The 25,979-nt window shown below is 41.1% G+C and overlaps 1 protein-coding gene across 1 annotated transcript; it reads left to right on the forward strand.

Moving 5' to 3' along the window:
* The first annotated feature begins 12,972 nt into the window (after positions 1-12,972).
* LOC130712579 (uncharacterized) lies at positions 12,973-13,917 on the forward strand. Its single transcript, XM_057562406.1, has one exon. It carries the CDS (start codon positions 12,973-12,975, stop codon positions 13,915-13,917), a length of 945 nt encoding a protein of 314 aa, XP_057418389.1.
* Positions 13,918-25,979: the final 12,062 nt, after the last annotated feature.

Raw genomic sequence — 25,979 nt, forward strand, 5'->3', positions numbered from 1 at the left:
AGAACAAATGTCCTGCACGATGCTGGGACAATCGATTAGAACATCATATGACTGAAAGGCATGAACACAAAACAACAAACAACTATAAGAAACAAGACACAGGAAGTTGTTAACCCAGTTCGGTGAAACTACACCTACGTCTGGTTAGCTTTCGCCCAATGAAAAGGAATTCCACTATCTCAAGAACTAGGTATTACAGACACACATGAACACATCAAGTTCATTGTTCTTAACCTAATCTACCCAGTGGTATTCTACTTAGAACCACAGCCTAAGTATGAGAGCCCCTCTCACTTTTCCTCAATCACTGCCATAGTGATTGGTAACAACAATAACACAAGGTTTGTTTGACACTCAAACACAAACAGAACTCAGTCTCACTTTATAGAATCAGTGAGCAAGACGAGTTCACAACTAACAAAGACAAAGAACAACTTACACTCTTAAGAACACTTGATCTTCAAGGTAATTCTCTCGATCACTTCAAGGTTCAGGTCTTTGTCTATATATACTTCAGCAGAGGCGGCTAGGGTTTATTTGGGCTGAAGAACACTTTGATCTAACTCATATCAGTAGAGAATCTTCCAAGATCTGATATGAGTGATCAACAAATAAAATAGAAACAAATCTTTTTAGTCACAGATTTGCTCCAACAAAAACAACCCGCAACTGTCTCCCAACAATCAGTTACTTGACCTTCAAGTAAGCACAGAACATACCATAAAGCATAACCATAAGGGACCCACTTGCATGCCAGCAGGGGCGGATGTCCTGGCCTTCACCAAGGCAGATGTCACAACATCGGCTAGGACATCAGGTTGTTTTTAACAAAATTGATGACAACAAAGGAACAACAATCTCCCCCTTTGTCAAATTTTGTCTAAAAACAACTTCACTACCAGAGAGGGAAAAAATATCAAAATCATCAGAGTCAGCAGCAGAAATACCCCCCCTCAAACCAATGCATCCACAACAGCCAAAACACGGAGGAACTCCCCCTCAAAAGATGCATCCAAATAAACACTGCCTAAAGTATATAGAACCCATATGCATAGCAGTACAAACTAAAACAACCACACTTGGTAACACTTGAACAGAAGCTAGCTTGAAGCACTTGAACATAAAAGATCTCCTGAACTTGTCTTGACAAAGCTGCATACTTATTACATAACATAACCAGAATACCAAGTCTTCAAAAAAAACAAAGTACAACACACTACTACTCCCCCTTTTTAGCACAAATTTGGCAAAGGTGGAAAGAATTTAACCAAGGCCAACTAAAAAATCAACTAGGAGATGCACTCATCATTTTCTGCAGATCCTTCCTTCTCACCATCAGCTGCATGCTCACCCTCTTGACCAGCTTCCCCTTGGAGAGTTTGAATGAGAGCATCCACCTTAATCTTCCTAGCAGCAGCAATCCTGATCGTCTCTTGAAGTTCCTTGGAAATGGCCTCAAGTTCAGCAATGACACTGTGAGTGCCTGAGGCAGACATAGAGGCAGGAACAGATGTCCTACTGGATGACAGATCAATGTCCAGGACATGAGGGTCCAGGAACAACCGTTGGTCCAAGGTGATGAGAGGGCCTTTGAGCACAGAAACATCATCAACAGTGAGGATATTAGGATGTTGTTTCAGAATGATAGCAGTCAGTAAAGAAGGAAAATAGATGGGGAGTTTCACAGCACATGTCTCTGCATGCTTCAAGGTTTGGGAAAACACAAAGTTGCCAAAGTCATAAGCAATTTCAGTCCCAATGCGATAGAGAAGCTTGGCAAGCATAGCAGAAACAGCAGAAGTATGGTTAGAGGGAACCCAATTCACCACTCCAATCCTATTCAAAATAGCATACTTCACACTCAGAACCCCAGTTGACAGAAGCTTCTTAGCAGGCCACTTCTTTACTCTTCCAGTAGTCAATTCCTCAGCAACCGTATCCAGAGAAAGTTCTTCTTCAACAAATTCAACCACACTTCTTCCAAGGGTTTGGTTGATGATAGCAGGAGAGAAATTCACACACTTACCCCTGACAAACACTTTCCTGAATTCAGGACAGGCAGAATTATTAACATCATCAGAGAGATTGACAATAAATTCCTTCACAAGCTTGTCATAGCATTTTCCTATGTTCATCACAGTCTGCCTCAACCCTGCTTTTGCAATCAAGGCAATGATCTCTTTGCAGGCTAACACATCAGAATCAATCTCCCTCTCTCTGGCAACACGTCTTTGATAGACATATTTCCATTTGAAGGCATTTTCTGGAGCATGAATAGACACATTATCTAGAGGAACATTAGGAATATCTGAGGGAATACGCTTACCAGAGAACATTTTCTTCTCAGAGGCAGTGATGTCCAGGACATCACCTTCAACATCTGATTCAGTCTCCAAATCAATTCTGGAAACTTTATGCTTTTTCCCAGTAGTCTTCTTGGCTTTCTTCCCAGATGATTCCACAGCTTTCTGCTTGCCTTTCCGTGACGCATCAGTTGCCCTTGATTTTGAAGATCCAGTAGTGATCTTGGTTTTCTTCTTCTTGACAACAGGGGTTTCTTCAACAGATGCTCTTCTTCGCTTAAGCATTCTGGTAGCAACACTCGCCAGAGGCACATCCTCTGAATCTTCATCATCAGAGACATCATGAACAATAGGAGGGGTCTTCATCGATTCCTCTGACAAAACATCCGTTGAGTTTGCAGCCTTGGAATCAGAACTCTTGGATGAAGAGGAAGAATCCTTTGAGAGTGAAACTTCATTGGCAGGCTTATCAGACAATGTCGCGACATCATCTTCATCATTTGCAGAGACAGAAGTGTTGGAGACTTCCTCAGGCACAGGGGCTTCTGGGTTTTGCATTGGGGTTGCACGAGACTTGTAGTGCTTCTTGGAAGGAGTTCTTGAGTTCTTCTTTGATTGAGTGGAAGAACTTGTGTGCAAACCCATAACCCTAGCACCACCAGCAGTTCTCTCTATCTTTCCTTTCATAGACTCTTTCTTGCTTGAAGACATGATGAACTGGTAAAGCAAACGGACAAATACAAGAAATTGAGAGAAATGTAAGTGATGAGAACCAGAAATTGTTAGAGCAAGATTGACAACTTGTGAGATTGTGATGAAGCCATTGGTGATGATTATATAGCAGTTGTGTGAGAAGGAAGCAATGATGTCACAACGGCAGTTAATGGTAGTTACGAGGAAACTAGCCGTTAGACAGAAAAGGGGCTTTAATTGCTATGCTTCTTCGAAGAGGCAAATCCCAAGATTTCCTCTTAATTTGTCAAATGTAGCAGCATCTAAGGGTTTGGTAAAGATGTCAGCCAATTGTCTCTCTGTGGGGACATGTTCCAAAGTAACAATTTTATCCTCCACTAATTCCCTGATGAAGTGATGTCTGATATCTATGTGTTTGGTTCTGCTATGTTGTATAGGGTTCTTGGCAATATTGATAGCACTCAAATTGTCACAGTACAATGTCATGACATCTTGCTCAACTTCATATTCCTTGAGCATCTGCTTCATCCAAATAAGTTGAGTACAACTGCTTCCAGCAGCTATATATTCAGCTTCAGCTGTGGATAAGGACACGCAGTTTTGCTTCTTGCTAAACCAAGAGATTAAGTTGTTTCCAAAGAAGAAACACCCTCCAGATGTACTCTTTCTATCATCAGCACTCCCTGCCCAATCTGCATCACAATACCCTACAAGAGAAGAATTAGTATCATTTGTATAAAGAATTCCATAGTCACAAGTACCATTTATGTACTTAATGATTCTTTTCACTTGTAAGAGATGACTGGTCTTTGGAGCAGCTTGATATCTTGCACAAGCACCAACAACAAAGGTAATGTCAGGTCTGCTAGCAGTGAGGTACAACAAACTTCAAATCATGCTTCTATATAAGCTTTGATCAACATCCTCTCCCTGATTGTCTTTAGACAGCTTGATATGTGTAGCAGCAGGAGTCCTTTTATGTCCAGATTTTTCAAGTCCAAATTTCTTGACGATGCCCCTAGCATACTTACTCTGGGAAATAAACATGGAGTCTTCCATTTGTTTGATCTGAAGTCCCAGAAAGTAGTTCAATTCACCAACTAAGCTCATCTCAAACTCTGACTTCATTTGTTGGACAAAATGTTCCACCATCGTGTTCGACATCCCACCAAACACAATATCATCAACATATATCTGTGCAATCATGAGTTTTCCTATTTCATTTTTCACAAATAATGTCTTGTCTATTCTTCCCTTGCAATAACCATTGCTCACCAGAAACTCTGTAAGGCGTTCATACCAAGCTCTAGGAGCCTGTTTTAATCCATACAAGGCTTTCTTGAGTTTGTAGACATGTTCAGGATGATGTGGATCTGTGAATCCCTTTGGCTGTTCAACATAAACTTCATCATTCAGATAACCATTTAGAAAGGCACTTTTGACATCCATTTGGAATAATCTGAACTTCAAAAGACAAGCAACACCAAGCAAAAGTCTTATGGATTCCAACCTAGCCACTGGAGCAAAGGTTTCATCAAAGTCTACTCCTTCAATCTGAGTATATCCTTGAGCCACCAGTCTTGCTTTGTTTCTAGTTACTACACCATTCTCATCTGACTTGTTCTTGAAAATCCACTTGGTTCCTATGATGTTTACTCCCTCAGGCCTAGGAATGAGATCCCATACTTCATTTCTTCTGAATTGATCAAGTTCTTCTTGCATAGCATTTATCCAGTATTCATCTGTCAGAGCCTCCTTGACATTCTTGGGTTCTAACTTGGATATAAAACATTCATGAGCAATGTAGCTTCTAGCCCTGGTAGTAACTCCTTCTTTGAGGTCACCAATAATATTCTCTTGAGGATGATTCTTTTGAATTCTGATCGATGGAGCTTTATTTGCAGAGGTCATCTGGTGATCTTGCTCATCAGAACTGGTTTCTGATTCAATGTTGAGGTCAATAGTTGGGACATCGGCTGTGACATGTGGACCATCATCATCTTCAGTTGCACCAGTGTCTTCTCTTTCATTTGGTTGATCATCAATAGAGACATTTACAGATTCCATCATTACCTTTGTTCGAGAATTGTACACTCTGTAAGCTTTGCCGTTTGTAGAGTATCCCATGAAAATTCCTTCATCACTCTTAGGATCTAGCTTTCTTCTTTGTTCACGATCAGCCAGAATATAACATTTACTCCCAAAGATATGAAAGTGTTTCACAGTTGGCTTCCTTCCTTTCCAGAGTTCATATAGAGTGACTGTGGTTCCAGCTCTAATGGTTACTCTATTGTGAATGTAACAGGTTGTGTTCATGGCTTCTGCCCAGAACTTGTTGAAAATCTTCCTTGCATGAAGCATAACCCTTGTGGATTCTTGAAGAGTCCTGTTTTTCCTTTCAACAATTCCATTCTGCTGAGGTGTAATTGGAGCTGAGAATTCATGGCTTATTCCTTCTGAATCACAGAAGTCAGAGAATTTGGAGTTCTCAAACTCTCTTCCATGATCACTTCTGATTCTTACTATAGAGCAATTCTTCTCAGTTTGAAGTTTCAGACATAGCCTTCTGAATATGTCAAAGGTTTCTGATTTTTCCTTCATGAAGTCAATCCAAGTGAACCTGGAATAATCATCAACACAAACATAAACATATTTCTTACCTCATAGACTTTCTACCTGCATGGGTCCCATCAAGTCCATGTGAAGAAGTTCAAGGACTTTTGTTGTAGTTGGATGCTGAAGCTTTGCATGAGAAGTTTTGGTCAGCTTTCCAATCTTGCATTCTCCACATATCTTTTCTTCATCTATTTTCAGTTTTGGTAGCCCTCGTACAGCATCTTTAGAGATAACTTTCTGCATACTCTTGAGATTGATGTGACCTAAACGTTGGTGCCATAGATTCAACTCATCCACTTTTGATATCAAACATCTAGACACTTGGGCTTTCTTTTGTGGAATCCACATGTAGCAATTGTCTTTGGACCTGACACCTCTCATCACAATCTCTTGATCACTAGTGGTAACCATGCATTCAGTCTTGCTAAACTTCACATCCAGATCTTGATCACACAACTGACTTATACTGATTAGATTTGCTGCCAACCCCTTGACAAGAAGAACGTTGTTCAGACTAGGAGATCCAGAGTTTACCAACTTCCCAATGCCTTTGATTTTTCCTTTAGCACCATCTCCAAAAGTGACTGATTTACTGGAGTATTCCTTGAGATTTTCCAGATACTCCTTATTCCCAGTCATGTGTTTTGAGCAGCCACTATCAAAATACCAGTCTTCACTTGATGAGACTCTAAAAGATGTGTGTGCTATAAGACATGAAACTTCTCCTTTGGGTACCCAAGCTTTCTTAGATGTCTTGAGAACCTTCTGGATCTGAGGATATCCGTATAGCTTGAAGCAGTAGGGCTTAATGTGACCAAACCTACCACAATAATGACATCTCCATGGAATTTGAGCAGTAGCCTTCTGAGTAGTAGGATGTGGAGGCATATGTTGTGACATCGGGCTTGACCTCTGATAGTTCTCTGGGTTTTTAAACTCAGAGTTCTCCTTAGCTCTTACAAACTTCCTTGATGCTTTCTGATTTCCTCTACTCTCAGACTGGTAACTGAAACCAATGCCTTTAACACTCTTTCCTTGCTTGCTTGTTTCTTCCAAAATCTCTTCAAGCATATTAGATCCACTGTTCAGCATACGTACTGACTTGTAGGTATTTTCCAGTTTGGCTGTCAATGTAGCTACTTTCTCTTGAAGATCAGCTATAGTTAACAGAAGCTTGGCTTTTTCAACATCCTTTAATTTTGAGTTCCATTTATCCAAATCATCTTGCAGTTTATCAATGGTTTCCCTAAGGTTTTCATTTTCAGTCTGAACTTGTTTCATCTCATCTTCTTGCTCCTTCAGATGTTTGCAAGTTTCCTTCCATTTAACATGTAGGAGTTTGTAAGTCTCTTCCAAATCCTCAAATGTCATTTCATCACCACTGGAATCTGAGTCATTGACAACCCCTGAGAAGGCATTAACTTTGTTGGCAGATAACTCTTCCTCATCCTCAGTATCTTCATCTGACCATGTCACTACCATGCCTTTCTTTTGTTTCTTCAAGTAGGTTGCACACTCAGATCTAATGTGACCATAATAACCCTCACATTCATGACACTGAACACCCTTGTTTAGGCCTGATTTGTCCTCTTCTTTGACCTTTCGCTGGAAATTGTAGGATTTAGAGTTGTCTGACTTAATGTCCTGGACATTTGGCCTAGTCCTTCTGTCTATCTTCCTTAGAGCTCTGTTGAATTTTCTAGCAAGAAGTGCCAGAGCTTCAGATAGATTCTCACTTTCACTATCAGCATCATCTCCTTCAGTGGTGTTGGATACAAAAGCAATGCTTTTGGTCTTCTTTTCAGGTTTTTCACCCAACTTTAACTCATAAGTCTGCTGAGAACCAATCAGCTCATCCACTTTCAAACTGCTGATATCTTGAGCTTCTTCAATAGCAGTGACCTTCATTGCAAACTTGCTGGTTACAGACCTCAAGATTTTCCTCACAAGCTTTTCATCTGACATAGGTTCTCCCAGAGCAAATGAAGCATTTGATAGATCACGCACACGCATGTGATATTCAGAAATAGTCTCATCTTCTGTCATTGTCAAGTTCTCAAAACGAGTAGTAAGCATCTGGAGTCTAGACATCCTCACCCTGGTTGTACCTTCATGTGCTGTTTTCAAAATCTCCCAAGCATCTTTGGCAACAGTGCAAGTATTAATCAATCTAAACATGTTTTTGTCCACAGCATTGAAGATAGCATTCATTGCTTTTGAGTTTGCCAGAGAAGCTTCTTCTTCAGCACTTGTCCATTCATCCTCAGGTTTTTCTTCAGGAGTAGATGTACTTCCTTCTGCTTGAGCTTTGACAGGATGCTTCCAGCCTTTGACAACAGCCTTCCAAGTTTTGATATCAATAGACTTGAGAAAGGCTATCATTCGAACCTTCCAGTAATCATAATTGGAGCCATCCAGGATTGGTGGCCTGTTGATCGATCCTCCCTCCTTATTGTCCATGAGATCAAGAAAATATCTCCCTGGAGCTCACCCACACAGAACAGGGGTGCCTGCTCTGATACCAATTGAAATTCTAGATCCCTTAGAACATATGTCCTGCACGATGCTGGGACAATCGATTAGAACATCATACGACTGAAAGGCATGAACACAAAACAACAAACAACTAAAAGAAACAAGACACAGGAAGTTGTTAACCCAGTTCGGTGAAACTACACCTACGTCTGGTTAGCTTTCGCCCAATGAAAAGGAATTCCACTATCTCAAGAACTAGGTATTACAGACACACATGAACACATCAAGTTCATTGTTCTTAACCTAATCTACCCAGTGGTATTCTACTTAGAACCACAGCCTAAGTATGAGAGCCCCTCTCACTTTTCCTCAATCACTGCCCCAGTGATTGGTAACAACAATAACACAAGGTTTGTTTGACACTCAAACACAAACAGAACTCAGTCTCACTTTATAGAATCAGTGAGCAAGACGAGTTCACAACTAACAAAGACAAAGAACAACTTACACTCTTAAGAACACTTGATCTTCAAGGTAATTCTCTCGATCACTTCAAGGTTCAGGTCTTTGTCTATATATACTTCAACAGAGGCGGCTAGGGTTTATTTGGGCTGAAGAACACTTTGATCCAACTCATATCAGTAGAGAATCTTCCAAGATCTGATATGAGTGATCAACAAATAAAATAGAAACAAATCTTTTTAGTCACAGATTTGCTCCAACAAAAACAACCCGCAACTGGCTCCCAACAATCAGTTACTTGACCTTCAAGTAAGCACAGAACATACCATAAAGCATAACCATAAGGGACCCACTTGCATGCCAGCAGGGGCGGATGTCCTGGCCTTCACCAAGGCAGATGTCACAACATCGGCTAGGACATCAGGTTGTTTTTAACAAAATTGATGACAACAAAGGAACAACATTTTGTTTTGCTTTTAATTGAGTCTCTGAGTTCTCAATTTAGTTTTCAGTTACAACAGAGTTTATGTGTACGTACTGTAATTTCTGAATTTCCAATTCAGCTCAATGTAAAAGAGAGAAGAAAGAAATTCGGACATGTTTGTTTTTGGGTTGGCATCAATTGGTTGCCATGCATGAATCCTGAAGTGAAGTCGCACTTTTTCCCAATAGAACTCTTGAGTTGGGTTGAAACCAAAGTATTTTCACTTTTTTTTTTTGAGCAAAGTATTTTCACTTTGAGTCATTGGAAAAAACAAACAATCATTTCGATTGAGTGAACCAACTTTCATATTCATAAAGCAAACACACATCAAGGTTTTCTCTAATGTGAGATTTCCAAGAACTAAACCAGCATTGTCATAAAAAAAGCCGGAACTTCTAAGACCTTTTACACTCTAATTACCACTATTACTTAAGACCTATGAATTTCATGAAATAGGGATGAAATTCTCATATGGTTTTAAGACCTATGTTTAAAACGGAAAGGCTTTGAGTATGAAAATGCCTTATGAATTTCATGAATTCTCCTTCGACATTCTCAAGATTGTACAAGTTACTTACTGCCATTTGTGATCTGTCTGAGAAGTGAGAACCAACATCTTTGGAAATCTTTCTTATCAATGATTGAAAAAGAGACCTGGCCAGCTTGGTACTTGGATGCTCCAGTAGTTTTGCTTCTTCTGTCTTCAACTGCATCAAAGATTTGCCAAACAGGTTATAGGTATAACATGTCCACACTCCACATTATAAACCGGGGCTATGCGAAGATATAAAAAACCTAGTTTTTCTCATAACCTTTGCCTATTTAATTTTGTTTTGTTCTGGGTTTTCGTTCATTGAAGTTTCCTTAACTCCTACTGTGCCCTTTTTAAGCAGATTTTATGATATTTGTCGTTATTTACTTGAAAAAAAAAGTTGAGAAGTTACCTAACAAGACACTGTGGAATCCTATTCCTAAGTAAGGAATATGTGCAAAGATGGCTACTAGGCGTTGGCAAGATTTAAACAATATTTATCTTCAATGGCATTTCATTTAGTAAATGGAAGTTACCGAAATGTTTAATAAGTTCATAAAAAAGTTAAAACCTTAACCACCTTTGGCATTAGGACACTATTTTATAGGGCTTTCACATCCGATTCGACATTATATTGATTTTCCTCCAATAACTTTATACTTTTGTCCGTGCCACAAAAGCGAAAAGTTAACTGTATAGCTATGAGGGATGATTTGTAACAATTTAGAACCGCTACAAATCTATGCGTCTTTAGTGGTTCAACAATCATTAGTGAAATGTAAAAACTAATTTTGGAAAGCATGGTAAAGTATGGGATACTTCAAAAAGGAAAGAATGAAACAATGATCCAAGAGAAAACATTAACTTCTTTTTTTTTTGTTTGCCAAGGTATCCCCACAGTCTATAGCCATGAGACTAATCCTTCGAGACTCTGAGATCATGTTAGGTGGGTAGGCCTCTCCCAACAAATGCTTCTCCATACGCACCGTCCAGGAATCGAACCCTACATTAGATGGTTAAGGAGCCCAACTATCTACCAGTTGTGCTACAACATTAACTTCTTTTAACTAATGTATGTTTAGATATTAGATGAATATAATGTCATTAGAAGAGTTTCATTCACTTTTAATTTTAATATGTGCCAATTTCAATTCATTAGCATTGGTACCAACGAATATTCATATATATATATATATATCAAATAAGTTTTGTAATGAATAAAGCCCTTAAAAATTATTGCAGCAACCACATAATAATTCAAGGTTAGAGACAAACGTAACTTTTGTTTTTCTTCATCCAAAGGTTGCAACCTCGCTTTGAACTTTAGTAAGTGAATTATATCTTAAGACCAGGACAACATTCCTTCAAATTTTTGCTAGGTTTTCTCTCGCCACACTTGTCTCAAAGTTTAGATCGCTAGCTAGTATATCTTTTAAAAGTTTGATTAAAGTTTCTTTATCTTCCATTCTGTTATTTTTATCTGGATGTAAGGAACATTTTCCTGGCAGATGAGTAAGAATCCAAGGTAACCATTCACTCCTCATCCAAATCCATCATTCCGTTGAACATCATATTCCAGTAATCATTTCGCGGGATTTCTTCGTCGAACACATATTCCAGAAATCATTTCGAAGGATTTTTGATTTCCTTAGCAATCTATGGATTTCATTTTAACTTAAACTTGTAATACGACCTCGTGACCATAGCTCAATGGACTGGGCGAGCCTCGAGAGGGCCTCGCCCAGGGCTGCCCGCCTTGTGGCGGTCACGCAAGCTCAGAGTTGGGCCTCCCCCGCGAGACCCAATTGGCCCAATATGGGTAGTTAGACTAACAAGGCTCAGCCCCTAGCCTATAAATAGGGAGCGGTTACCACATGTAAATGACTCTTAGCTCCTATGCTTAATAACAAACTCTCAATTCAGTTATTTTCTCTCTCTAAGCGGTTACATTCTTTCTCTAGGCAGTTACACATTTATTTCTCTAGATTTTCTCTCTTGTGCAATCCCTTCACTCTAGGTACTATACACTATCTCAATGTTTTTGGCTGGAACATTCAGCGCCTTTTGTGGGGATCGGTGAATTTCGATTCCCAGACTACGTGGATTGCTTGTACGATCGAGAGAAGTTCGGAATTCTGTGGAATTTCATGGTTTCTAGTTGTTTTCGGTTTGACTTTCTGGTTTACGGTTGATTTCCGATGGAAACTCCTCGTCGTCGACGTAGGAGCAGAGGCGCGGTTCACCACCGCGTCGTGTGAGGGGGAGATCGCGTCGTGAGGAGGTTCATCGTGAGCAATCTGAGCAACTGACTCCTCCTCCACCTCCACCGCCTCCTCCTCCTCCTTCTCCAACGCCTCCGTTGCCTACTCTGCAATCCTCACCTTCGCAGCAAGGAACTCCGGAGAACTCCCCCATCCTCCCAGAAACGGATCACCGCAGCATCAGAGGCCAATTGCTCAGCGAGATTGGCGGCGTTTTATGCGCAACGTCGACAACATTCGACAACGGAATGACTATTTGCAAGAGCAGCTTGACTACTTCCGCCATGAGCAACAGGACGAAGGAGTGCGAGAGGCGGAGGTTGTGGCGGAATTCGAGCCTTTCTCAGTGATGGTAAGAGAGGTCGCAATTCCGGACAATATGAAGAACCTCGTCTTGGAATCTTTCAGTGGCAAGACGGATCCGAAGGATCACCTTCTGTATTTCAATACGAAGATGGTGATAAGCGCGGCTTCGGACGCGGTGAAGTGCAGAATATTCCTGTCGACGTTCAAAGGCACATCGATGATGTGGTTTACGACTCTACCTCGTGGATCCATCACGAATTTCCGTGATTTCTCCTCAAAGTTTCTTGTTCAGTTATCTGCGAGCAAGCTCAAGCAAATCCAGATTGATGACCTGTACAACGTTCGCAGTTAGACGGAGAAGCTCTGAAGCAGTATGTGGCGAGGTACAACGTAGCGTTTGTCAAGATAGAAGAATTGGAACCGCACGCTTGTGTGAGAGCCTTCAATGTTGCACAACAAGCTAAGCAGGAATGTTGAACGGCAAGCTAAGCAGGAAGCCACCTCATTCAATGGCGGATATTCGCGCACGGGGGAACACCTACATTTTGGACGGGGAGGATGATGCGTTCAAAAGAAAGCGCGCGAAGAAGGAATAAGATGGAGGACAAGTGGAACAATTGAAAAAGGACGGGCAAGGCCGAGAGAAAGGTGAAAGCAACAAGCGAAGGGAGAAGAAAGGTAAGTCGTCAGAGAAATACGCTAAGGAGCAGCTTTATCCAAAGAAAGAGAGTTTTGAGCGACGTCCCCCTTGGCTGCAGCAAGGATCACGTCGGCGAGAGGAAGCAAACAAGGACCTGAGCGCACATCTGACAGATCTGCTTCGTGAGGTCAAAGCAACACATGCAGTTGCGGAAGTCGAGCAAGAGGCTAGTGGCGGTAGACAAGACTAAATGGTGCGAGTACCACCGCTCGGCGGGCCATGACACTGATGACTGCTTCACTTTGAAGAAAGAGATTGAGAGGGTGATCAAGACGGGACGCTCACAGCAATATGACCGAGGCGATCGTCAGCAGGGTGATCGCCCGCAAGGGAACCGCCAACGAGAGGAGCGCCGACAGGACAACCGTCGCTCGACCCCAACGAGGGACCGGAAGGAGACATTGGCGACTGAAAAGAAGAAAGCTGAGGAGACCTTTAACAAATATCTGGAGCCGCCAGTTGGAACCATCAATACAATCGCCGGAGGCTTCGGTGGCAGAGGTGACTCTCAGGCGGCGAGGCGAAGGCACGTCAAAGTGGTAAGTTCAGTACAAGAGATTCCGTTTGGTTTTCAACATCCAGATATAGTTGTGTCGTCGGTTGATTTTGAAGGGATCAAGACCCACAAGGATGATCCTATAGTGGTCATGGTAAGGATCAATAGTTTCAACGTAAGGCGAGTACTCCTGGATCAAGGCAGTTCGACGGATATAATCTACGGCGACGCGTTCGACCAACTGGGACTGACAGATCGAGACCTGACGCCGTACACAAGAACTTTGGTGGGATTTTCTGGAGAACAAGTTTGGGTGCGCGGCTACCTGGATCTTGACATGATTTTTGGTATTGATGACAACGCAAAGGTTCTGCGAGTAAGGTATTTGGTTTTGCAGGTGGTAGTGTCATACAACGTCATAATTGGTCGGAACACAATGAATCGCCTGTGCACAATGATTTCAACGGCTCACCTGGCGGTGAAATATCCGCTAGACAGTGGTAAGGTAGGAAAGTTAACGGTTGATCAGCGGCGGGCGACACAAAGGGAGCTGTTGTGGGTCACAAGTGCCACAAAATTGAGGTTTTAGAAGGCGATCGGGAGCAAAGGGGCGTTCAAGAACAGGACCAGGACAGAATAGGTAGGCCGAGACAGTTGGTTGGTGCAAGGAACGGCAGGCGCAGAGCGAACCGATATGAAGAAGGAGCTGAAAAGAGGACATGAAGGGATGGGCAGTTCACCGGCCCTCTGGCGGAGGAACGGTGGGCAGGCGTGATCGGAGATCTTGAGCTTTTCAAGTTTAGTAGGGGACTTTTGGCGATTGAGCCTGGGCATACAATGGAGCAAGAATACCGTCTGGAGGAGTTGTTAGGGAAAAATTTAAACCTTTTTGATTGGAGTGAGAAGGACGCTAAATGAGGGCTGCCCAAATTTAGGAAGCCTATTTTCCCAAAGAATCGCTTCGAGGGTGATGGAAAGGGGAAGATGGAGCAGCAAGCGGCGGTCCCTTCGGAGCATCGCTAGAACAATGTTGGCCGTGAAGAGTTTGGGAAGCCTGCAACGTTTAATCGGAAACATCGTGGCAGAAACAAAAAAAAGGGGAAGGCTGTTCAGCAGGATGGCGATCAAAGGAAATTCGTTAAGATAGGGGCGACAAGTTTCAAGCCTTCCAAGGCGGTTCAACAACTTAAGGATAAAGTCAAGCTTGGTGAAAACCAGTCTCAGCATAAAGGGACCGGGCGAGAGGATTGGTTTTCGGCGGATGCAGGATGGGTGGCGAGCACTTCAGCTTTGAAGGGCGAGACGTTTGGCGAGCTGCTCTGATTGGCGACAGAGGTTTGAAGAATTAGTAGGGCGGCCACTAGCGTGGCGAGATGAGTGAAGACTTGGCTTCAGGAGGGCAAGCTTGGAGCAAAAATTAGAACTAAAAATAAATATGCTCTATTTTTCTCCACCACGGGAGTTTTTTAATGAGGCATCCCTCAAAAAATGTAAAAAATATTTTTTACAATGAAATAAAAGGATATTCTCAGCAATACTCCTACAAATCAACTGAATTGTAACAGTTTCACGGTGGGAAAACTTCCCTGAAGGTGGCGATCCCAACACGACCTTGATGTCTAGGGATCGCTCCGGAAAGTCCGGCGCAATCGTTTCTACCTATTGGCGACGTGTGGGATAAGCTTCTTATCCAAAAAGCCTCCCCGTATAAGGGTGAGCATACTTAACTAGGCCAAGCCTTGGGCAACCCAAATGGCCATTGGGACCCGAGCCACTGTAAGTCCTCGCCGAGTAGAGTTGGCGAGGCCACACCTGCTCTTACGGGAAAAGCTTGTGAACAAAGCCTTGGTTCAAACAAATTGAGGAAAAGTCCTAGTTAAACCATATACATTTTCAATGTCGTTAAAAGCGTAATTCAGATCTAAGTAAAAAACATACAAAATGACAATATCAAACACGGCAAGAAAGTAGAAAAGCAAGAAGAACGTTAAACAAATGAAGTGAAAATAACAACTGTTTTTCATTAAGAACCGGCCCCAAAGGGCGGTCAAAATTACAAACGAAGGTAAAACACAATTACAATCATTCTTAAACAGTCTCATTAACATTCTCCCCTTCTTCATCTTCAGCAGCCAGGAAACACTCCTCGTTAAAGCCCGGTGGATCATCTGGACCGACCAAACCAGCTGGAGTAACCTTCTTGAAAGCCCCCATTGGACGAAGATCCAGGTGGTCATGAAGGTGTCGAGCTTGGGATTTGGCAAGAAAGAATCCAAGACCACGCTCTTCAGCGGCGGCAGCGACAGCTTCATCCTTCAACTTTTCCTCAAGCGCCTCGGCATCGGAGGATGCTTGAGCTTTCAGGCCCGCCACAACCTGGTTTTTAGCCTCAACCTGAGCCTTAGCCTCCACGAGATCCTCGTCCTTTGACGCCAGGTCACTGCGTAGGGATGCTAGTTCTTTATCCTTGGCGGCAATAGACTCCTCCTTGGCGATTATCACTTCAGCACGTGCGTCCGACTCTTTTTGCATTTCCTCAAGCTCCTCCTCCAGCTCTTCGATCCTCCCTAGGATGGCGGACAAATCGTGTTCAAACTCATGAACTTCATACCCCAGCCTGTTCAACGTAATTTCTTGGTTTGCCACCTGGGTCAACAGCCTGTCTTGTTTGTCGCCAGCCTTAAGCGTAGCGGCATGGAGTTCCTCCGCCGTCCGGCGTAATTCCTTAACCTCAGCAGTGAGCCCCAAGGAATCTTGAGAAACCTTTGCGAATAGGCAGCCAGTACGAAGGAGACTCAGGATGGCTTCCTAAGCCAGGTCGTCAAGATTCTGGTTTCCTTCTCCCCTTAATGTCTAGAAGAAAGGATCAGAAAGGATGAAGAAAATAGGGTTTGTTGGGCGGTCCTCTGGGGGGCCTTCGTTTTCCCTTTCCAAAGGTGTGGTGTGACTTCCTCCGGCGCCTTGGAGGTTAGAAGCAGGGGAAGTTTGATGAAGTGGGATGGCGGTGAATGGCGGGGGCGACACCTGGTTGGCAGGCACCTGATTTTCAAGTTGGGAATCTGGCGAGCAGACATGAGGAGTTTAAGGAAGGCCCGTCTCGCCCTAAAGGGTTCAATGTTTGGGCACATTGTCTAATGGAGTGGGAACCGTATCTTCGGGGGCGGGACGTACAACAACATCTCCCTGGGGGGCAGGTGGGATAGCCACCTCGCCCTCCGGGGCTGTTTGAGTGGCGGAGGTGTCGCCGGACACCAGTTTCCTAGCCTTCTTGACCTTCTTTTTAGGCGAGGGGCCGACGGCCTCACCATGAGCATTTAAGCCGCAACATCTGAGGCCGCAGTACGCCTCCTCTTTCCCCCGCCAGTGTTGAACTCAGGGGGAAATTGGACAACCTTGGTGGCGAGAGCGCTCGTCAGTTCGGCCTTAATGAACTTCATTTATTCTGAAAAGGGGAAAACAAAACGTTAGCAAGATTAAAGGCAGAGTATATGACAAATAACATAAGGGAAAACAGGAAAGAATTCCTGGCGAGAGGGATCGTGACCTTAGAGCCGAAGAAGGGTGTTTTCCCGAGCAGCCTTCAGCAATTGGGAGCATTCGAGGATAGGGAGTTTGACGAAGAAGTTGAGGATGATCTTGTCTTCGTCGCTCAGTGATGCCTCTAACGTCTGGGGAACATCATGAGGGGCCTCGGTCCAGTAGAAGGAGAAGCGGGCGATCCCGTCCCGCAAGTTGAAGACCTCGGGGTACGTGAAACAGATCATTACCCGGAAGTACCGACGGGCGAATCCGTATTTGGCATTACTCTTGTAAGGATGAAGACGTTGGCACCCGGTACGGGACTTCATAGACATCCAGTCGCGGGACCGCAAGGACTTAGGCTCCACGACTAGAAGTAGAAGAAGTGGGTGATTGAGGGCTCAAGGCCAACCGCATCGCAAAGCATCTCGAAACACTTTGCAAAGGCCCAGGCATTCGGGTGCAGTTGGCACAAGGCGACGTTGACTGCCTTCATTACTTAGCAGAGGAACGGCGAGAACGAGAATTTTATTCCGAGGTCAAGGTGCAGGTATTCATAGACATAGAAGAAGTGAGACCTCTTCTTTTTTGCGGCGGCTTCAATCGTGCTGTTCTGCCACGGACGGTTTTTACTCTTGCAACCACTGGCACAGAGGATAGATTCGAGGGGCTTCTCGAGGCAAAGCCCACCGGCCCAACGAGCAACGTCGGCGACAGATTCGTCAGTAGTATGCTCAGAAGGCTAGCGGATGGCCTCCTGAGCAGGGCTCTCGGAAACGGATTGGGGAAGGGTGGCGAATATTTTGAACTAGAAGGCATTGGACTCCTCCTCGCCAAGGGGGACTCCTCCAGGGGGAGGGGGGGTCAAAAGGAGTCATTAGTGCCAGGGTCGAGTTTTGGGAGGAGTTTCTAGTATGGCGCTTGGGAGACATTTCTCGGAAAAGGAATGGAAGAAGAGGAGCAAGTCGGAATTTGAGCAGGGAAAATCTGAAGGGATGGAGAGTAGTGGCATTGGAGAGGATATTTTTTGAGGAGTTCTTGAGAGCAAAATAAGGGTGCAAGGAGTGGAGGTTTCGAAAGTGGCAGATGGTAAAAGAGCAGGGTTCTTATAGAAAAGGGGTGACTGTTGGAGGGAGACGCGTGTGGATCTCCTGTGGATGGTTAGTTGAGATCATGGGGAGGAAGTGGAGAATCGTGCCTCATCATGACGAAAAGAAATGATTAGTTTGGGGTTTGTTGAGTATTCCTTTGTATTTGCTATTTGTAGCTTTTGTAATTTTCATTACTTTGTATTGGGTTGAAGTACCCCTTGTGCTTCTCTTCAATATATCTTGGCTTATCAAAAAAAAAACTTTGGGAAAGGCACGGATTTTTGGGAAGAGCAAGTGGCGCATTAAATGGGAAGCAACAACGGTTGATTGGCGTAAATCTGAAGGGACATGCTTTATCATGATTTGAGGGGACGTTTCAAGTGCAGCGGTTAAGATTCTAAAGATTCGCTGATCTTTGTGATTCAACTAACACATCCTGCGTGACCCTCACGTGCCGAGACACCAAACTAGCGGGCGCTCGCCAGCGCTACAAGGCGAGCAGGCTTATCTTCATCGCCCCAAGTGGACTTGTGGACTTAGGGAAATTTATATTCGCTTCACGCCATGTTGGCGACCTACTCTATTTCTTCGCAGTCCTGACTTAGGCTAACTTTTATTTAATATTTGTAACTTTATTTTTAAAGACAACTTAGCTCTCATGCTTCGAGCTTGGTATCTTGTGGACTTGTGGACTGGGCGAGCCTCGAAAGGGCCTCGCCCAAGGCTGCCCGCCTTGTGGCGGTCACGCAAGCTCAGAGTTGGGCCTCCCCCACGAGGCCCAATTGGCCTAATAGGGGTAGTTAGACTAACAAGGCACAACCCCTAGCCTATAAATAGGGAGCGGTTACCACATGTAAAGGACTCTTAGCTCATTTGCTTAATAACAAACTCTCAATTCAGTTATTTTCTCTCTCTAAGCGGTTACATTCTCTCTCTAGGAAGTTACACATTCATCTCTCTAGATTTTCTCTCTTGTGCAATCCCTTCACTCTTGGTACTATACCCTATCTCTATGTTCTTGGCTGGAACACTCAACTTAAAAAGAGTAAACCATGTCACCTTTCTAGGTGAAGTTTTACATGCCTACAACACATGATATTACCTCCGTTCCTTATTAACTGTCTACTTTTAAGAAAAAAATTTGTTCCTATACATCTGTCCACTTAGCATTTCTAGAGAGCATTAAATGATGTTTTTCCTAACAATACCCTTGTTGGAGCAATAAATGAAGAAAGATAAAACACATTATATAGGGTAAAATAGGAAAACAACCAATACTTTTCTGAAAATCAACAAAGTTAATTGCACTCCTTAATATGTGTGTTTCTTCTCTCTCTGGACAGTCAAATAGGAACGAAGGTAGTATGATTTAAAGTTTTGTACCCTCTTCTTGGCTTCCGACCTTCCCATTAGCCTGAGCAGATAGAATTTACCCTACAACCCTAACTCTGCTTTGTTTGGAAAATATCGACATATGCTTTGATGATTGAGAATGTAATGCTGTTGATGGATCACCTTCGTGGGACTACAAAAAACGTAAATTTAACAATCTATATTTGATTAGTGACAACCATGGATCGGAACCTTTTATGGGTTTTCTCATTCATAGTGATGAAATATGTTGGGTTTCTGATTGTGAGGGAGAAAAAACATTTGCCCCGGGATGATTACTTGATGAGGCTGCGTAGTGGGGACTTGGACTTGGGTGCTAGAATGGAGGCTCTTGAATTGATTTCAAAGGTATTTTTGCTTGTTTCATTCATGGAGAGTAAAATCCTTTAAGATTCAAAGTTTCATACTTTGTCTCATTGTTGGAACAGTCTCAAATCTTGAACTTCAACCAGGTCGGGATACCTTGCGGTGAGATCAATAAGATCATAATTCATGTTCCTTTTTCATGTCGAAAGCCATCAAAATACAACTTCTAAGATTTTATTGCTTCATAATTTTCATCTTGTACTCCTCTAGCCGTAGGGTGATCAACTAAGAAGTATGCAGCTACTTGCCCTTTTATATCTTTTAAAGAAACATATTTCAATGAGTACTGAATAAAATCAAAAGCCCATTTCCTTACACGAATATGCAAAATACATTTTATAACATGTGCTTTATTATGTCGTAATGGGATATTACAACCACATCAATTGGGTTGATGTAGTACTTGAATTTATTACAAGTGAAATACAAACAAATGAGATGTAAAGAAATAGCACAAGAAAGACAGGGGGGTTGAATTGTGCTATTTAAAACTTTGATTTCCAAAAGATTATTAGTGTTAACAATTTTTTCGAGATCGTTTGGTGCAGCTGATAAACAAGCATAAGAATAGAGTGAAGAGACACAAACTTTTTTATCCTAGTTCACCCCTAAACCATGGGGTCACGTCGAGTCCTTGACTTTACCAAGATTTCAATAAACAAGTATCAAAGACATCTCCTACAAGTATTCTCAGGACTTCTCCTACAAGTATTATCAAGGACTTCTCCTAAACAATCTTTTTCAAGATGATTTTCTTCTACAAGAATCTGTTCATACAAGAGTGATGGTAGAAACTTTCTGAGCGGGTATATAGCCAACTTGGTCCATGGATGTGTATTTCGCCTACAACTTGGTCCCTAAATTTCTAAAATATCTCATAGGGTCCCTGAATGTGGCAAAACTTATTCACGATAATCCTTGGGTTAAAAATGGTAGACTGACGTTAACAGAAGGATGACATGTCACGTTTTTTGCCACTTGGATATTAATTCAGTCCTTGATATTGCCAACTTAATGTCAATTTGATCCGGGAAGTTGAAAAGTCAACTTCTCTCTTCAAATTTTCTCTCTCTCTCTCTCTCACCCACCTTCCTCCTGTCCCTCACCACCATCACCTATGTCTTCCTCCCTTCCCAGAAAAAGCATCGGTTGCACCCATGGTGGCACCTACGCATAATGAATAGAAAATCAGAGACAAATGTATATGATAAAAGCATAGGGAAATGGGAAAAAAAGAAAAACAAATTACAAATACATGGTTTAGGAAGAGAAGTTTGGGTAGGGGAGTGAGGGGTTTTGGGTTTGAAGAAGCGTCCTAAACACTAAAATTGATTTCAACCCCTTATCACCTCAAGTATAGAAATTGAAGAAAACCTAGAACATTTCAAACCGCACAAAAGCAATCCCAGTTCCTCTTTCAGTCAACCCATCAGAGAGATCATGAGTGAGCTCCAACCACCACTAAATCACCGAGATCTGACCAAAAAGAGACGAGAGATGGGGAAGAAGGAAGCTTCGCCTATTAGTGATTGAGAATTTGGGATTTTACCCCAAATTTTAGGGTTCACCATCATATAAACGCAGGCAATGACTAAATTGAACCCTTCCCAAACATTCCTAAAGTTCACATGTCATACTTCTGGCTTTACAAAAAAAAATCCATGTCGCGCTTCCATTAACGTCTGTCTTCTTTTTTTAACCTAGGGACAATCGTGAAGAATATTTACCACTTCTAGGGACCACAAGAGACATTTTCGAAGTTTAGGGACCATGTTGTTGACTAAATACACATTCATGGAGCAAGTTGGCTATTTACCCCTTTCTGAGCACATGAATTATAAAGTATATGATATTAGTTGACTCTAGAGATTTAACTTATGTTCTGGTTCTGGAGAGTTTGACTCTTAGGAAAAGTTCTATATTTCTAAAGCAGACGATGTGGATAAGTCTTTTATGTGTGAGCTTGAAAAGCTACTTGCAGTGACTTCAGATCTTGTTCTCTATACTTCAAGATCTCTTGTAAGAGAGATAATAGTTGTTGGAGCTTGTACTTCACAGAGATTATAGCCGTTGGATCAAACAGTGCTTTTGTCAGGTGCATTAAATACATGGTACTGCTTGACGAAGACCTTTTGCCGAAAAGATGTCGTCTATCAGCTGGTAGGTAACATTGGTCTTTGCTTCTATCCGTTGATGAGCAGATATGACAACTTGATTGTGACAACGTTGTACTTCATCTTTGGCCATTGTGCATTGTCAGATCACGTGATCTTCTCTTAAGACTTTCCAAGAGTGCCTGAGATCTTTTTTAATTTGAAGATGGCGCTCATTCTTCAGACACTGCAACTTTCTTTGTATAATAGTCTCCTCTCCTCAGACGATCCTTCTGTTTTCTTTCTATTTATCACTTTGAGCTCGACGATAAGATTTGATCAATCAAATGTAGCTTCTTTTTAGGAATTGAATTTTCTTTCATATAAATATATATATTTCTTGGCTTGATCAAAGCAAAGTAGGCATAGAAGATTAGTCATAGTGCTCTTGTACATCCCTAAGTGAGAAAGGGAAGAACATCAACCTGATTGTGTCAAGGTTCACAGTCCTTATAATGCCGGAGCATTGTCGAGTGAATCGCTCCAAGTAGGTGTGAACATCTTCAGTGGCACCTCAACCAAATTGGTTTTCATAGACCAAAGTGATGAAGTGTTGTGGAATTTGGAAGTTGGGAGGAGCATCTTGAGGCACCATGATGCTTCCTTCAAAGTTGTAGTCCACTCGTGGAGCTGTGAGGTCTCGGAGAGACCTTTGAGCATTCTCCTCATCCCTTAGTTGCTACTGTCTAAGCAACCGATTTACGACTTCTTGTTCGAGCTGAGCATCGAACTCAGCATGAGGCCTTGCCTCAAGCTATGCTGGAGTTTCTTCAGCCATGTCAGTGGCTTGATTGGTCCTTCTTTACTATGCTAACCTTCGTCGGTACATCTTGTCAATCTCTGGATCAAAAAGCAATGATTTAGGATCAACTGTACCTCGCATACAAGAACCCAGAGATAAAAGCACCTATTCCAACAACAAAATTCAGCAAAGAAATAAAAATGATATAAACAACAAAAACAACCGTAAATTGGTAATTCAATCCAATCCCCGTCAACGGCGCCAAAAATATGATACGCAATCTGCAAGTGTACAGAATGTCCGAAGTAATATATAAAATTTTCAAACCACAAAGATTGGGGAAGAACCAGTTTACAAAAGCAATGATTGTTTAGAGTAAAAGAAAAGTAAAAACAATTTATAATTGGTTGGTTGGTCAAGAACTTAGAATTTAGAAGTGAAGAAGAAACAATGTTTAGAAGCTTGCACTTGGGTTATCTTCACCAAAACAAGTTATGCTTTAAAAGAAATGAGCTTATATGGAATGCAAATGGAATTAATTTTATTGTCGATCTAACCTATTTCTCTAAGTGTTGATTCCTCAAGTCAAATAGAGCTTTCAATAGATTTCACCGTCTGATTCCTCATCACTGAGCAATCTAATAGAAGATTAAGTTCATTTTAGTTCAAGCCATCAACCACTAGACCTCACCCTTATACCTAAGGTGCAAGTGCTCTAATAAATCTCATCCTAGATCCCCTATTCTAAACCAAACTTCCATTTGTGCAAAGAATAAGTAAGATAACTTGCATGCATTCAAGCTAATATTGTAAAAGGGAACATGAACTCATATAAAGAAAACCTTATTCTATATAAAACTCAGAAGTTAAAGCATAAACATGTTAGGGATTCACATCGCAAATGCTAAAAGAAACTTAGCCATGCATGGCTAAGGTAAACATAGTTTCTAACCTGAGAAAGAACCTTAGAGAAGCTCCAAAACACCTTACACAAGTTTAGACTTAAGAAAAAACCAAGATCCATACTAAAATAATAAAGTCCTATTTATAGGAATAATATGTCGCACAGGTACGCATGTGCGTGCAACACTTCCTAAACAGCCAAAAAATTGACTTGACACGCACGTGCGTGCCATATGGTGCATGAACATGCGTGCAACCCTTCCCCATTTACCAAGGACCTGACTTGGCAGGCATGTGCGTGCTGCTCCGCTGGAGGAGCTTCTTCAATTCTTCAGCTCATTTCCTCCATAAATGCTTTGTAACTCCTCTAGCCTTTATTGTCCATTTATGAAACCTCTTTGCTCCAACTCTTCATCAACTCTTGTTATTCCTCATCAAAAAGATTTCGTGGACAAGGGAATTTCATCTTTAAGTGTCTTTACTAAGGGTTGCACATTGAACACACAATCAAGCCATTATTTGTAACCATAAACAACTAATCTAATGCATATTATGCCTTTTGAAGTTCAGATTATGATCACAAAGTTCCTTCCCATTATGCCCTCAATTGCTATAACATTCTAGACCAATGACTTTAATGCAAAAAGACTCAATACTAAAGACTAAAAGTGCAATAAAAAACTCAAAAAGGACTATAATGCAAATGATGACTCTAAAATAATAAAAGACCTAAATGCAATTAAAGACTCTACTTAATTAACTAAAAAGATAATAAAACCTAAATAAAAGACAAGAAAACTAAGGTAAAAACCCTATATAAATTACTATCATCATTACACTTATATCCTTGAAATTGTTATCATTCAAAATATGATAAATGATATGACTAGTGTTTGAACTTTAAAATTTCTCCCTTTTTTATGATGAAAATTTTAAAGAGAAATAATACCGCCCCCAATGCAAATGATGACTCTAAAATAATAAAAGACCTAAATGCAACTGAAGACTCTACTTAATTAACTAAAAAGATAATAAAACCTAAACAAAAGACAAGAAAACTAAGGTAAAAACCATATATAAATTCCTATCATCATTACACTTATATCATTGAAAATTGTTATCATTCAAAATATGATAAACGATATGACTAGCGATTGAACTTTAAAATTTCTCCATTTTTTATGATGAAAATTTTAAAGAGAAAGCAAGGATTTATCATTTTTTAAAAGAGATAGAATACCGCCCCCCCCCCCTCGCGAGTTTTCTACTTATATGCTTACCCTTTGATTGCACAAAAAGATCATCTTTTTCAAATGAGAGGTTAAGAAATTTCATGAGTGATTACACTCCCTTTCATATTTTCCTTTTGGCTTTCAATCGAGACATTTTACCTGAAATGCATTTTACTCTTTGTTTCTTTTACTTTCTTCTTTTTTCTTTCTGGACATTTTACCTGAAATGCATCTAACTTATACTTACTTGTCATTATAATTATTATTATTATTATTATTGATATTAATTTGATGGTTTGAGGTACTTATCATTACTTCTGGACACAGCCAAATGTGAGATCAAATCTGGTAGGGTTGTTTTAATTTATGTAGAAGTCTCAAGTTCGAGTCCATGTGAATAGAACAACGATTAATAATTTTTAAAAATGAACGACCGTCAATTTGTTGTACATAGCCTAATTTTTTTTTCCCATTCACAATAAACAGCAAAAAATGTTTTTGACTAAGTGGAGAAAACCGAAACTCTAATAAATACTTTATTGTAATTAATAGTAATATTGATATTAATATCGATGATATTAATATTAAATATTAAATATCAAATATTAATATTAGTATTTTATTATAAAATATTAATATTATTATTTTATTATTGTTAATATTAGTGTTTGTTTGACGTAATTATTATTTTTAGTGGAGACCAACGATCATGTTTACCAATCGATGTTGGATTATTCTAACTTAAGCAGATGTTTCCAATTTGAGTTCATGTGAATGTAACTGCGTTAAATACTTGTTAGAAAAAGTTTTTTTTGTCAATTGGTTGTACGCAGCTTGAACATAACAAAATTGACTCTTCTGAGAAGTCAAAAAAATATAAAAAAATACTTACTTATCATTATAATTACTATTAATATGAACTTTAATATTAATATTAATTAATAACAATAATATCAGTTTTCTTTTGACTTATTTATTATTATTAGTGGATTCCGTCGAGCGTGTAAATCAAATGAGGTCGGGTTGTTCTAGCTTAATAGAGATCTCGAGTTTAGAGTCTATGTGAATGCAACTGCATCAAATACTAGTTAGAAAAGGTTTTGCAGCCCACTTTTCATACCTAACTCGAAGTAAACAAAATTGACTTATTTGAGGATACACTTGGTTTAAACTAAAATCATTATCTAAGTGGAGAAAAGCGAAACGTTTTTCCCTGCCAGACCAGCCCCCTAATTAAATATACAAACCAGTCT

Source organism: Lotus japonicus, chromosome 4 (assembly GCF_012489685.1).
Source record: "Lotus japonicus ecotype B-129 chromosome 4, LjGifu_v1.2".
Lineage (NCBI taxonomy): Eukaryota > Viridiplantae > Streptophyta > Magnoliopsida > Fabales > Fabaceae > Lotus > Lotus japonicus.

Bases quoted from the DNA above. Each gene is read 5' to 3' on its own strand.
- LOC130712579 (XM_057562406.1), top strand. From the start codon at position 12,973: ATGCAGTTGCGGAAGTCGAGCAAGAGGCTAGTGGCGGTAGACAAGACT.